Raw genomic sequence first — 13,937 nt, 5'->3', positions numbered from 1 at the left:
CATGGAACAGCTGAGATTTACCATGCTACTTACTACATTACTACATATTACATTTAATCGTAGAGATATAGCCTTACTTATGCTTTGTGTGCTTTGCCTTTATTTGAAACTGGCTTATTAATTATATTCGGCGCAACAAACATAAATAAAACTGGGGTATTACAATCTTGCCATCTCCTAAAGTCCTGTCAGCTACACACTTTTTTTACGAGTGCAAAGATGGCTGTAACATCGGTATAAAATAACAGCAGCAGGCAATCTTGAGAAATGTACTACAACAAAAGAGAAAATAATACTCCTTCATTTCTCTTTGGATCTGCTCAGTGTTGGGGCTTCCTATTAGATTGTCCTCTCTGCCCTCCCTGTTTCCCTGCTTATTTGTATATATGTGAATATGTTGTTATCTGACCAGTCACATCTAAAAAGACAGACTGAGGTAATTTTCACGAGAGTTTGTAAATTGAGTTAAAGCTGAACATTGCTCCCGGCTCCGTCTCTCTGCACCCCTGCTCTGCTCGGGCAGAACCCAACACAAAACTGGATGCTGCTTGGAGTTTTAATGTGTTTGTGGCTTAATATTTGTGTGCATATGGAAGCATACAAGCTGCGCTTTATTACCCCACAATGGGAAACGGTTCCTTTTCCTTTTTCTAACTCTTAGTGTGGTTGAATCGGGCTTTGCTGCCATATTTAAAGCTTTCCTTATTGCACATTTCTTAGACTGCTCCCTCAGAGCACCATAAAATGAATCCAGTAGAGCCATGCCAAAATAATGATTGGTTTATAATGGCTTTTTCACGCTGTTACTCGCATAGTGTTAAACAAAAAGTATTTTCACATAGCTGATGTGGGCTTGTATGTTGTCATTTCACACAGAAAGAGAGGAATGATAAGAACTCACAAACTTTACCATGTGTCAGTAAAGCATTGTGCTGTGTCAACATCCAACTTACTTTGATCATTTTAATCTGATGATGTATCGCTTTTTCTGAACTCAGTTGTCAGCTTTTTTGATTTGTCATCCAGCTGCCACCAGTTCTATACCCTGATATACACATCATCGATAAAGGCTCATGCAAGACATTTGCTTGTTGAAACATTACATCCAGAATCTCACTTTGGTGACTGTAGAACCCTATCAGATATATTTCTCTTTTTTCATCCTCCTAGGAGTCCGGTAGTGGGGAGGATGACCACCGCTCTCAGCCGAGGAGGTAAGGTTGAGATGGATATGATTGTCTCTTCTGTCTCAGATGAAGCTCCTTCATCTTTTTTTCCCCTGTTGCATTGGCATTTTTCGAAAGTGCGGTGTGATTTTTGCAATCATGATTTTGAAATTTGTAATGCAAGGCCAAGTAGTTGAAGACACCAAGTCATCATGATATCAAACCCAAATCAGAACACAGAAGTTTCTGCCTCTAAAACCTGACCTAATCAAACTCAGAGGAACAGGAAAGAAAGTAAATTTCACACGTCTCTGACCCCGAAGACCCTCTTCCTGTACTGCTGTGCCTTGACAGAGCGCTGCTGTGCTATAGTCGTATCTCAATCCAGTGCTGCCCCTTGTTCTCTTCGTAGTTGAAGATCTGGTTTATCCTGTTTAACTCAACCATACTGGCAACCGCTTTTAGTCCACTGGTTATCAGCAATTTCTCTACACCCCCTGCTGTTTAAATGTTCTACATGACTGAAATGAGCACTCTTACTTCTCCTTTGTTATGCTGGTACCTTAAGCTCACATGAAAGCCTAAAATTCTCTCGTGTGAGATAATTCATGATGGTTTGCTGGCTGTCCATCAGGGGGCAGCAGCGTCTGTGTCGATGTGGGTCAGCGAGAGCTACACTGCTGATCCGGGGACAGATTGGTCAACTGCTCCTAAAGTCTGTGTGGTCATTGGCGCTATGAGCCATTCATCATAGAGGACTGTGTATTTGTGCAGCTGGGAGTGAAATCAGTACACACATACTGCGCTTTGTGTGTCTGTGTACACAGAGATAGGTACATGAAACAATATATAAACTAATTTTAGATAGACCTGATCATATTCCTACTCTCCTTTTCTATGACCGTATGCATCTGGATAAATGTGGAGTTCTCGGTGGAAATCAGGTGTTCCGAGTGCTTGATTTGACTGCATGCTGTTCCACCCTCTTGCACTATCAGCTTGTTACATTTTTTAATAGATGACATACATTTATATGGAGATGAAGTTCCTAATGAAGAGCTGGGGTTTGTGTTAATTTCAGCTGTGATTTTATTTATTTTTTTTCTTTAGTTATTTTTCTTATTTATTCTATTTTGAACATTTAGTTAATTAGCTCATCCTACCACATGTTTCCTTATCTGCTGGCTAGCCAGGTTGCAGTTTTGGTGGTCTTTAATCTGCAGCTACTTCCGTAGTTAGACCCTTGTCCTGCAGACAGTTTCCAACTTTGTTCTACTTGACAGAAGATGTGTTTTGAATTGGAGGGACACAACCAGAATCTGCACGAGGTGGAGAGCTGTGTCATGATTGACTTCCCCAAGCACACCGGGGCTACAGAGTAGAACAAAGACTCATAAACTTTGCTATCTGAAAATTGTGGAGTTTGAGTCTGTCTGTGGGACAGTTGACTCAATGTGGGGGGGCAGCTGAAAATCCCAGCAGTCATTGGGCAAGAGGCAGAGGGCACCCTGGAAAGGTCGCCAATCCATCACAGGGCCACAAAGACCCAAACGAGACAAACAACCATCCACGCTGACACTCACTCCTAGGGACAATTTAGAGTCACCAATTAACCTGACATGCATGTTTTTGGACAGTGGGAGGAAGCCGGAGTACCTCGAGAGAACCCACGCATACATGGGGAGAACATGCAAACTCCACATAGAGAGGCCCCAGCCGGGATCCGAACCAGGAACTTTCTTGCTGTGAGGCAACGCTGCTAAGCACCACACCACCGTGCAGCTTTCCTGATGTTTCCAGTATGAGATATCATAACTAGATAAAGAATGCCATGGAAAGAAACTCTCACTTTCTCCGTCAACCAGGTGAACGAAACAGGGTGTAGCCTGCCTCTTGACCCATGACAGCTGGGATAGGCTCCAGCAACCCAGCAACATAATTAAAATAATCAATAATTATTTTAAGGGTAGCCAGAAATGATAATTAAAAGGTTAGTTTCAATCAAACACAGATCTGACTGTATCCTGTTGCCAAATACTTTGTCTTGCGCATCTCTGAAAAGATGCAAACAGGCTGTCAGCTCTCTACCTTCCTGCACAACTGAGCCCGTTCACACCGCACACTGCTGATGTCTTTTGCCTGCCGTGCTGTAGAAACCAATTGCTGCAGCAGAGCTCATCTCTGACACAGGTAGTGAATTCATTCAGACTAGTATGTAGCGGTGCAGTGTGTGCCTGCGTAAGCGAGGCCCACTGCAGTGCTGCTGATTTAAACTCGGTGACACCAGCAGGATGGTGACAAGAGACTGACAAATTTTAGATAATTCTACAATTGTAGAGTTAATCTTCATGACGCATCAGTCTGATGGAGGGGAAAAAAGTGGAGAGAGGAATTATTTTTCTGAATGAGGAAGACGTTGGTTACATTTAGCAGTCCGTTTTTGTCTCCACATTTCTTTTGACCTTACAGTTACATGTGTATGTCTTTAAGCCTCGTACATTATGTGCTATCTGTCATACTGATTAGACTGTTATTAATCAGATTAAACTAGATCTAACGTTAAGTTGGTGCTAATCACTGATGAGTTTGTTTGTCTGTGTTTGAAGAAAATGAATAACCTTGGGTGCGTTGTACTGTAGTGTTGTGAGCACTAAGGTGACTGTCTATGTTTTTGTATACGTGGAAACTGTAGAGCAGCAGCAGAGTGTCTGGTGTCTGTCTGCCCATAAAAACCACATCCTGGTATTCACTGCTTGTCATTGGATGGTGTGAATTTCAGCCGTCAAACAGGAGGGAAGTCAGGTGGAACTTGAGAAATGGGTCCAACAGTCACATAAACATGTGGGTTGCTAAGACGATGCTGTGGCCTGTGATTGTTTTTAACTAGACCTGCAAGGCTTTTTACAAAAGACGCCACATGCGCTCCCTTAACTGATGGAGGAAATTTTGAAGGGGTCAGTGTGAGGGACAGAGAACTGCATGACAAGAAATGAAACGCATCATCTGGCATTTTAACAGGAAGCTGATGTGTTTTTCTGTAACGTTTGGATAAAGTGGCTGTTATCCGTTCACAACAAGTATTTAAGTCTCATAAGTGTCAATAGCTTTAGTCTTCTTCCCGCTTGACTTAATGTTTGACGATACTCAAACACGTTTCATTGTACACACTTGGACATTTTAAAACACTTGTGACCGAGCAGAGTAATGGACACGGGCCACTAATAGACCTTACAGAAAAACACCAAACTGCTGTTGTTGTTTATCTTGAAATATGAATTTGCTGTCAGGTGGTGCCTCCGAGCAGTTGCCCTCGGTATGTAATCCACACTAAGAATTGAAACCATGAGGGATCAGTAATCGGTGTAACCAAGTTTAAGGTCAGGTTTCTCCTCAACACACAGTGTGTCTGATGTCTTCTCTTTGATTTTTCAATCTTTTTTTTTTTTCCCCGTAGGCATGTTGTTGTTTGCTCTGTTGCTGGAAGGACACAAGGTGTCAGGTGTTGCTGACTCTGGTGAGAATGTTCCTTAAAGGCCTCAGACCTAGTGCTGGTTATGCAACTCTGTTATCCTTCCTCCAGCAGCAGGAATGAAACAACACAAATGTGATCAGCTGTGATCCCAGTGTCCAGAGGATGCCTCCTCTGCACGTGGTTTGGGGTGAGAGTAATTGATGATCAGGAGACGAGTTGCAATGGAGGCTTTTTCTGTTAATGTTAATTTTTTCTACGAGAGAGAAAGTTCTCAGCACACATAGTTGTCACTGCCTTGTCTATGAGCAGAAAATCAATTCCTGACACATACTGAATTTGAAAAAAACTAGATGGTTTCCATCCGTCCATTTTTTTCTATACCTGCTTAATCCAATTCAGGGTCACGGGGGGCTGGAGTCTAACCCAGCTGCCGTTGGAAGAGACGCGACGTACACCCTGACGGGTCTTGTGATGCTGTGTAGTTCCTAAATAGAAAGAGAGTTACTCCAGTTTGTTCAGCGAGCTCTCTAAAGTTGAAGACTTCAGGAATTGGGCTGGTTGGTTGGAAACAACTTTTTCAATAATACGAAAGTAAAGCATCTAAGTCGTACAAGTTGTATGGCCTCTGCTGAATGTAAGATATGAGTTCAAGTGGTAAGGATGGACTGAAAAGTGGAAAGTAAATAGCTTATGAATAATGCACTCAACCACAAAGCTATGCCTTTACTGCTGCACAGTTGAGAGTAAATGTAAACATACAGAAGAATGTAAGACATCCTTTTTATTTGGCTGCACTGTGATACCTTCACAAAAAATAAATAAATAGATGCAGCAAACATGGCAGAAAAACTATAGTGATAGTATCATTCTTTTCCCATTGATCTCCACCAACCAGTTATCATTTGTAAGTGTAATTTCTGTGCCCATGTGTCATGCAACTCAACCACATGTGTTTATTTGTGGTTTCCTGTACTTTAGACTTGTGTAAGTACAATACAAAGGGCCTTCATCGGCATTAAATGGACAATGGAAGGTTTTCTGATCTCCCATTGGGAAAATTGAAAATAAAAACACCACCAATAGTTACATTTCCTTTTACCTGAAGTTTCACATTTTGCATCTTTCTGCAAAAACTTTGGGCCTCATGCAAGAACATTTTCGTATTTTTATTTTAAATTTCTCTTACTTTTTTCGTACGAAGGTCTCGTGCGAACACGCCACGTCAGATTCAACAAACGCTCTTAACTTCGGAAAAAGTGTGTAAACGACCTGCGTAAATGATGAATGCCACCCGTGCGTATTTAAGTGCATGTCCACGAGGTAATACCAAATAAGGCTACGCTTCCTCTCTCCTGTGCCAGGAAGTGTTGAGTGTTTAGTCATGGAAACGGCATCAAGGCGCAAAAAGAACAACTTTACGGGTTCTGAGATTGAAATTCTGCTTTCAGAGATCCAAAAAGGAAAATCTGTCATTTTTAGCAGTGTCAGCAGTGGAATTACGGGACCTGCTAAAGCAAAGAAATGGGAAGCAATTATGAGTGCTGTTAATTCCGTGTCACCTGTTGTTCGTAATGTCCCCAAAATAAAAATGAAAAGGTTTGATATGAAAATGGCTTGAAAAAAAACGTCTCGCCATGGCCAGGTGCTCGATGACTGCAACAAAAGCTGTGCTTTTGAGTTGTTGCCTCATCAAGATGGCACTTTGATGGGGCGGTCCATTAGGGGGGTCTCCTGGCACCACAACTTCTGGTCTGCCTGGGCTGGTTCAGGTAGTAGGAGACCCTCGTGTGGTGGAATTGGGTTTGATCGGCGTGTTTGTCTCTGGAGTTGTGGCTCTAGCAAGCTGCATATTTGCAGCAGCACAGTCCTTGGCAATCTAAATCTGATCTCAGCCATTTGTCTGTCTACACGGTCTCGGAGCACACATGCGCTAAGGCATCCAAAAGTCAGCCGCTGGTTACGCTTCCCATTGACCTTATTATACACAGAGTCAAATTAACCTTCAATTGTTGCATAATTTAAGTCAAACAGAATAATGTCAGCATCATTATGGGGTATAATGTATCTATTTATGTTTGCTTCAAAGTAATTAAATATATATTAATTAATAATATGATTATTAATTAATAATTAATTAATAAATATATTCTGTTGTAGGCAGAAGGCTGGACCCTCTCAGTGCTGTGGTGGAACAACGGATGAGGAGGAAATTGTATTCTGTTTTGGAGAACAATAAACATCCTCTCCACAGCATAGCAGGACAGAGGAGCAGCTGCAGTGAGAGGCTCATCTCTCTGCGCTGCAGGACTGAGAGGTTCAGAAGGTCCTTTGTTCCCACAGCCATAAGGCTTTTTAACAGTGACAGCTGAGTTCTTCTCAAATTGATTTATTTATTTATTTTTATTTTATTTAGTCATTTATTATTATTAGTTAGTAGTAGTATTTTTATTAGAATTTGTATTATTATTGTTGTTGTTAATATACAATCATTGTAAATATTAATAATTTTTTTAGCTACTCCACTAATTTGAATTTTCCCCCATTGGGGGATGAATAAAGTATTTTTCTGTTGTATTCTATTCTATACAATCCATTAGTCAAGCAAATTTGATTCGAATAACAGCAGACTATTTTACGAAAGTCCTACGACAGGTCTGGATCACTCGTAAATTCTGTTCGTACCTGAAAGAAAACGTAAAATACGAAAAGATTGGTGAATGCGCAAATTCTCGTAAGCACGATTTAAGAACAAATCTGTGCGTGTTGTTGCATGAGGCCCAGTGTCTGACACAAATCTTTCTTTTGTTTTTCTTGATCTAAATTAAGCTTAGGGCAACATCCACCTATTGAGCTGTGTATATATATATATATATATATATGAAGAACTGCCATGTTTCTTCCACACATTCCATCAAATGACGGAATTTTATAGTCAGACTTTCCATACAGGATCACTTCTTGTACCAATATTTTCCTTAAGGTAGGCTACATCAGGAAGTCGAAGCACAAGAAATTCCATAAATGAAAACCCTGTTTGGAAATCCCCCCCCAAATTCTCCTTGGCGCTAATAATCCGACAAACAGACTTGTACATACTGCTGTTGTCACGGATTGGACCCTAGGTGTCTCCTCCCCTTCAGCTGCAGGATTTATCACAGCCTGCTGCGGACATGGGGCAGTATCACTGAGCAGATGGTGGTGCAACTGTTCTCCGGCATCATGCGTTTCTTCATACAGTAACAGGCGCCCCTCTAAATATCCCCCTTTTTTTTCTTTTTTTCATATCGAGACGACTTAGATGCTAAAACTAGAGTTTACACCCCTAGTTTTAGCATTTGAATAACTACAATTTTGAAAACTACCTTCCTTGTGACCACCTCCGCAGTCAATTGGCAGTTATCTGTAACCATCACCCACTACTGGGCGTCCTGTCGCCGCCACCCGACCAGCGATGCCTCCCGGTGTTGTAACCGCCCCGCGCAGCTCATCGGCCGGCTGCTTCTGCGCCTGCTGCGGGGCGAACATGAGAACTTATTTAACCGAGAACTCCGTGGTCTCTCGGGGGGAAATATATCAACTGTAAGTGTACTGAATGCCTTGTTCCTTCCCATGTAGAAATGATACTTTTTAATGTGAACTTCTGTTACACGGTGTAATATTTTCAACGTCACTTTGCTCGATGTTGGCCGTTTGAATCTGAGTGAGCCACTCACATATTGAGACAGTAGCTACTCTTCGCTGTATTGACAGTTCATGTCGTTCCCCTCACTCTCCACTATTGCACGACAAAGGCTTGTGGTTTTCCAATGGTAACTAAATGGGAAGGAAATGACAGCACAGCGGCAGCATAATTTGTAGTTGCAGAAGGATGTTTCCTTCCCTTTGCTCCATGATAAATTTGTCTGCCAGAAGCTTCACCTACTCTCCCCTCCACGGGCCTCCTCTTCTCCCCCTGTGTTTCAAAAGCATCCAGAGGGGACACAGGCGAACAAGGCACACTGTGTACTCTAGACAGACTCCAAGGATGTGAATAATTTGTCAGCCAGTGTCCAGCCAGTAAATGCTGGGGATGACACTGGGATTAACTGTCAATTCATATGTTTAATCAACCAAACCGAGATGGATCTGGTCTGCATTTAGACATTAGCCGCTTTCGGACTGTAGGAACCTTTGGCAGTTCTAATAACCTTTTAATCCGCGGGGCCGTTTTCTCCCGTGTTCGGACATACAGGAACTCGGGGCTATCTCCCTTAGTTCCTATAACTATTTAGCTCCTTCTCCTCAGCTGGGTCTTTTCATAGTTCTATAGAACGCATCTGACGGAGGTGTGTGGTGGTTGGTAGCTACGCCCCATGTCATGCTATCACGGCTGAAATGTTTCCTCATAAGACACAGACACAACCGGCGGGTGTTTAATAAGTTAAACTTACACTGGTCTCATTTGTCTGCAGCGCTCTGCTCTCCTTTCTTCCTTCATGAAATGAAAAAGTATCGTCTCCTGACTCTCTGTGAGCTCTTCCAGCCTCGATATTAGACGCCTGATGTGATCGTCCATGATTAATATCACCATCATGCAGACCATGAACACGGTGGGCTCCCCGCTCTCCATGTTAGCTTCTTTGTGGTGTGTTTTCTTCTCTCCTACTTTTACGGGTTTTGTTTTGTTGTTGAATGTGGCGCTAAACGGCTAACGGCTAACACGTCACTGACGCAGACGGCTGCACGCGGCGCATCAGTCCCGATCAGGTCCCGACTCATGTGCGAATGCAGACTGAAACAGAAGGACAGTTATCAGAACGAAATTCGAGTAGGACAGTTCTGATAACTGCGTTCTTAGAACGGTCTGTCCGAAAGCGGCTATTATTTGCGCTTTTAGATGATGTTGGGTTTGTGTGAACAGGCTCGGCTGTCCTCTCTCACAGTGTATCGGCATTAAGATCCTTCAGGCTTGTCTGTGTGTGTGTTGTTTATTTAGAAAAAAGTATTTTCCCGCATTTCCTCTCTAGTTTCAGTGTTGCCAATGCTTTCAGTACATCTAATTCCTGTTGAGGTCTTGGCTGGCCTGAGGATGGTATGAAGACTTTAGCCCCTTTCACACTGACGAATAACCCGCGTTTAATCCGCGAATTTAGCGTGTCCGCTGCTGCGTTCACACTGCCGACCCGGGCTGCCGCATCAACTCGACTCGCCTTTCGACCCGCGTAGGACCCTAGTCTTTTTGCCGAGCTGAGTTTGGTGTGAACGCAAACGACGCGGATCGGACGTGGCCGTGGCGTGACGTGAGGAGTTTAAAAGACAGAATGGACAGCTGATTCAGAACAACAGCGACAGGTGAGGACAAGTTTTACTCTGTTTTAGCCTACATCAAGTTCGAGACATTTTTTAATATGGCCAACTGGGGAGCAGTGTTCGAATTACGGGGGGTACCGGGGGGGGGGTCTGACCCCCCCGATTGAGACTTGATACCTCCCAAATGGGACTAAATTACACTTTTGGGGGGTACTGAAAAAATTGATCTATTATTAAAATCAGGTGTTGAAAATGTCTTGTTACTTAGCATTTTTCAATGTGTACTATGAATAACCAAATAAAATGCGTTTTGGAACACCCCTTCAATGGACTGTACCACCAGCGGGCGTTTCGCATGTTCGCAGGCAGCTCGCGCATAGTCCAAAACATCGGCAGCACTGAGATGCAGGGTTTTGATGCCCGTTAAAATGATGTTTGAGATGCGAGCGCGTGGAATTAAGCTGTCAAGGTGGAGGTTTCCCATGATTTGTTAAATGAAACTAACAAATCAGACTAATATTATTTCAACTTTAAAGCACTGAACTTACAAACACTCAAGACAGGTGACCGCCCTTCCCTTTCTCCCATGCGAAAAAAGTTAGCCTACATCAGAATTCCATCGCGAGTCAACATGCACAAGTAGTTTCAGTTCAAAGACAGAGGCGGACTGCTCTAATCCAGAATACACCAACCAACATACTTGATGTCAGAAAATAAAGTACAAGGCTTATCATGTGTTTAAAGCACAATTGGAATAATATAATTTAACTAAGTTAGAAGAAGGCAAATGGATAGTGTGACTCCACCAAGCAAGAAGCAAGGATAGCTGTGTTTAGCAAGAAGGCAAAAAGGATAGCATGCCCACAAAGAGGTAGGAAAAATGGGATTCCTTACCATATGTCCGCCGTGACAAATATAGGATTAATCATAATTTTGACTGTGTTTGAAGCCATTTCATGTAGCAGCTAGCAGTATACCATGACTACTAGCACCACGGGGCTGTCTGATAGCACTTTTCAATCTCAAGAAAAGCGCACACTGTTTACAGCAGACATTACAAGCTATGTTGAATTTGGCAGTTGTAGTCTGATAATTTACAGCTTGATTCTGTATGCGTCATTGGGTTCACTTTGCTGTTTGACATTTCTTGATTGCGTTTCGTGGGCACTACATAATGGCTAGTTGCTAGTTTGCTAGTGGGCTTTTGGTAAGCCATACAGCTGTTTGAAGTTGGGTCGTTGCTAGGTTTAATATTTATGTATTATTCTGCATGTGTTGGTTCTGCTGCTGTGCTTGTTGCTAACTGGAAAGTTAGCAACGTCCTGCTGCAGCAACGTGTGTGAGACAAACTTTGGCTAGGTGGTTGAACTTGACAGTGCTGCGTGCAGATTTGAGCTGAATTCACCTGCGCAGCGCGGATTTTGCAGGGTTGCCAGATGATTTCCAAACATGCTCAAACCCCGCTTGGAGGCACTACATCTAAACTAAACCAGTCTAAACTGAATTGTATTTATTTCTATGGCCATAGAGCCATATACAGATACAGAAAAACTCGCCCAATACCCATTTTTACCCGCAGACGGTCATCCAAAACAGCCCAATCTGGCAACACGGAGTTTACGGAGACGAGTGCTTTGATGTGATCTTCCCGCGAACGTGGTCACTTGATTCATGTGAGGCTCTAGCAGGGAGTTTGCAAATGATAACGTATTGTTGTGTTTGCATATCATGATATATTTTTTTTTGTGTGGGGGGGGGGGGGGGGGTGATGTCATCAATTGATCCGCAAAAAGTCTGACCCCCCCGAAGCCCGGTGGATAATTCGAACACTGCTGGGGAGACAAGGAGGTCCGCAAGCTCCTCAGCCTCCGAGCAGAGGACGTTATTTACCGCCACATTTCGGGGACTATAGTGCTTTTGTATTCTCCGCATATGTTCTTCGGCGGCATCCCACATTGTAACCATCCACACCCCGTAAAATAACATCTCCATGAACTCCATATACAATTGCAAAAACGAGTCCTCAAGGTGTATTTAACCCTACCTCCGACGCATGGCTTGTGCCTACGTCATTGTACACGCCCAGCATTTTATGTGTTTCGTGTGACGCTCTGCCACTAGGCAACGCCCCCTGAACTCGGCTTCAGGCGACACGGGTCACCAACACGCCAAGCTTTCACTTTGCTCGACGCGGTGCAATGTGGAGGTGCAATTTGGACCCGCTAAGGTAGCGGGTCGCAGTGTGAAAGGGGCTATTGTTTAAAAGTGAAGAGTTCAACTAAAAGACAGCCTAAAATAGCCCAATTAAAATCCATGTCAATATTTGTGATTTTATGTTTTTTTTTTCTTTTTAAATTAATTTTTTGTAACATTGTTAGAGCCCTTGGTTGAAATGTGTACATGCATACATACATACATATACATTATTATTAATCTAACTAAAGTCACTTTACTAGTTTACATACTGCTTTCTGTCCCACTTTCCCCCCCTTTTCCTCTGTTCCTCACCTCTTTCATCTTCATAGCAGACAGACCTTTTCAGACTTCCTTTCCTGGTCCTTCCTCAGGCTTGGCCCGTGTTTATCATTGTTTAAGTAAGGAAAGAAAAAAAACTACAGTCAGTGATCACTGGTGTTAGTGGTAAATCTGCTTTGTCTCTTCGGCGTACGACACAATGGGCCTCATGCAACAACCGTTCGTACGCACAGATTTGTTCTTAAATCGTGCGTACGAGTGATTTAATAGAATTTGCGCATTCACCAATCTTTTCATATTTTACGTTTTCTTTCAGGTACGAACAGAATTTACGAGTGATCCAGACCTGTCGTAGGACTTTCGTAAAATAGTCCGCTGTTATTCCAATCAAGTTTGCTTGACTAATGCATTGTATATTTAAGTACTTTGAAGCAAACATAAATAAATATATACATTATACCCCATAATTATGCTGACATTATTCTGTTTGACTTAATGCACTAATTGAAGGTTAATTTGACTCTGTATATAACAAGGTCAATGGGAAATGAAACCAGCGGCTACTTTTGGATGCCTTAGCGCGTCAGGCTCTTGGAAGAGACCGTGTAGATATCCATGTGGAGACAGACGAATGGCTGACATCGTGATTTAGATTGCCAAGGACTGTGCTGCTGCAAATATGCAGTTTGCTAGAGCCGCAACTCCAGAGAGAAACACGCCGATCAAACCCAATTCCACCACACATCAAGATCCTCACCACCCTTGGATTTTTGGCCACTGGAACCTTTCAGAGGGAGATTGGAGACAGATCGGGTGTGTCCCAGTCCTCTGTGAGTCGTGCGCTCCCATTGGTCATCAAAGCTCTCATCAGTTTATCACCCATGGTACATCAAATTCCCATACACCGCTGTCCAACAAGTACAAATTAAGAGGGACTTTCATGCCTTGGCTGGACTGCCAATCATAATCGGAGCAATAGACTATACGCATCAAAACACCCGTGCCCCTGTCGTGGAGCGCACTGAGCCGAAGGCCAGGTGGGTGCATCTCGATAAAGCGGGAGGCAAACTGCTCTTTAGCCAAGAGAAGGCATGCCAGGTTTGCACAATATTGCCATGAACAAGGGTCTCCACCTGAAACAGCCCAGGCAGACCAGAAGGTGTGGTGCCAGAAGATCATGGACCCTCATGGACTGCCCCATCAAAGTGCCATCATGATGAGGCAACAACTGATTGCTTTAGTTGCAGTCATCGACTCATGGCACTCATGGTGAGATGTTTTTTTTTTTTTTTTTTGTTTGTTTTTTAAGCTATTTTCATATCAAACCTTTTCTTTTTTTTTATTTCGGTGACATTACGAACTACAGGTGACACGGAATTAACAGCTCTCGTAATTGCTTCCCATGTCTTCGCTTTAGCAGGTCCCGTAATTCCACTGCTGACACTGCTAAAAATGACAGATTTTCCTTTTTGGATCTCTGAAAGCTGAATTTCAATCTCAGAACCCGTAAAGTTGTTCTTTTTGCGCCTTGATGC

The 13,937-nt window shown here is 42.9% G+C and overlaps 1 protein-coding gene across 2 annotated transcripts in view; it reads left to right on the top strand.

Annotated features, from left to right (window-relative positions):
- ssh2b (slingshot protein phosphatase 2b) overlaps positions 1 to 13,937 on the top strand; it is a 30,877-nt gene that overhangs the window by 1,901 nt on the left and 15,039 nt on the right. Inside the window, exon 2 of one of the 2 annotated variants that reach the window (XM_075486921.1) lies at positions 1,171 to 1,214. In XM_075486921.1, coding sequence (XP_075343036.1) covers positions 1,171 to 1,214 — 44 coding nt within the window. Of the gene's footprint in view, positions 1 to 1,170; positions 1,215 to 7,744; positions 8,218 to 13,937 lie in introns of those variants that run through there. The other variant, XM_075486920.1, reaches the window with a different exon arrangement.

The sequence above is a fragment of the Odontesthes bonariensis genome, chromosome 16, assembly GCF_027942865.1.
Source record: "Odontesthes bonariensis isolate fOdoBon6 chromosome 16, fOdoBon6.hap1, whole genome shotgun sequence".
Classification (NCBI taxonomy): domain Eukaryota; kingdom Metazoa; phylum Chordata; class Actinopteri; order Atheriniformes; family Atherinopsidae; genus Odontesthes; species Odontesthes bonariensis.
The sequence above is the reverse complement of the archived record's forward strand: the minus strand, read 5'-3'. Positions and strand labels throughout refer to the sequence as shown.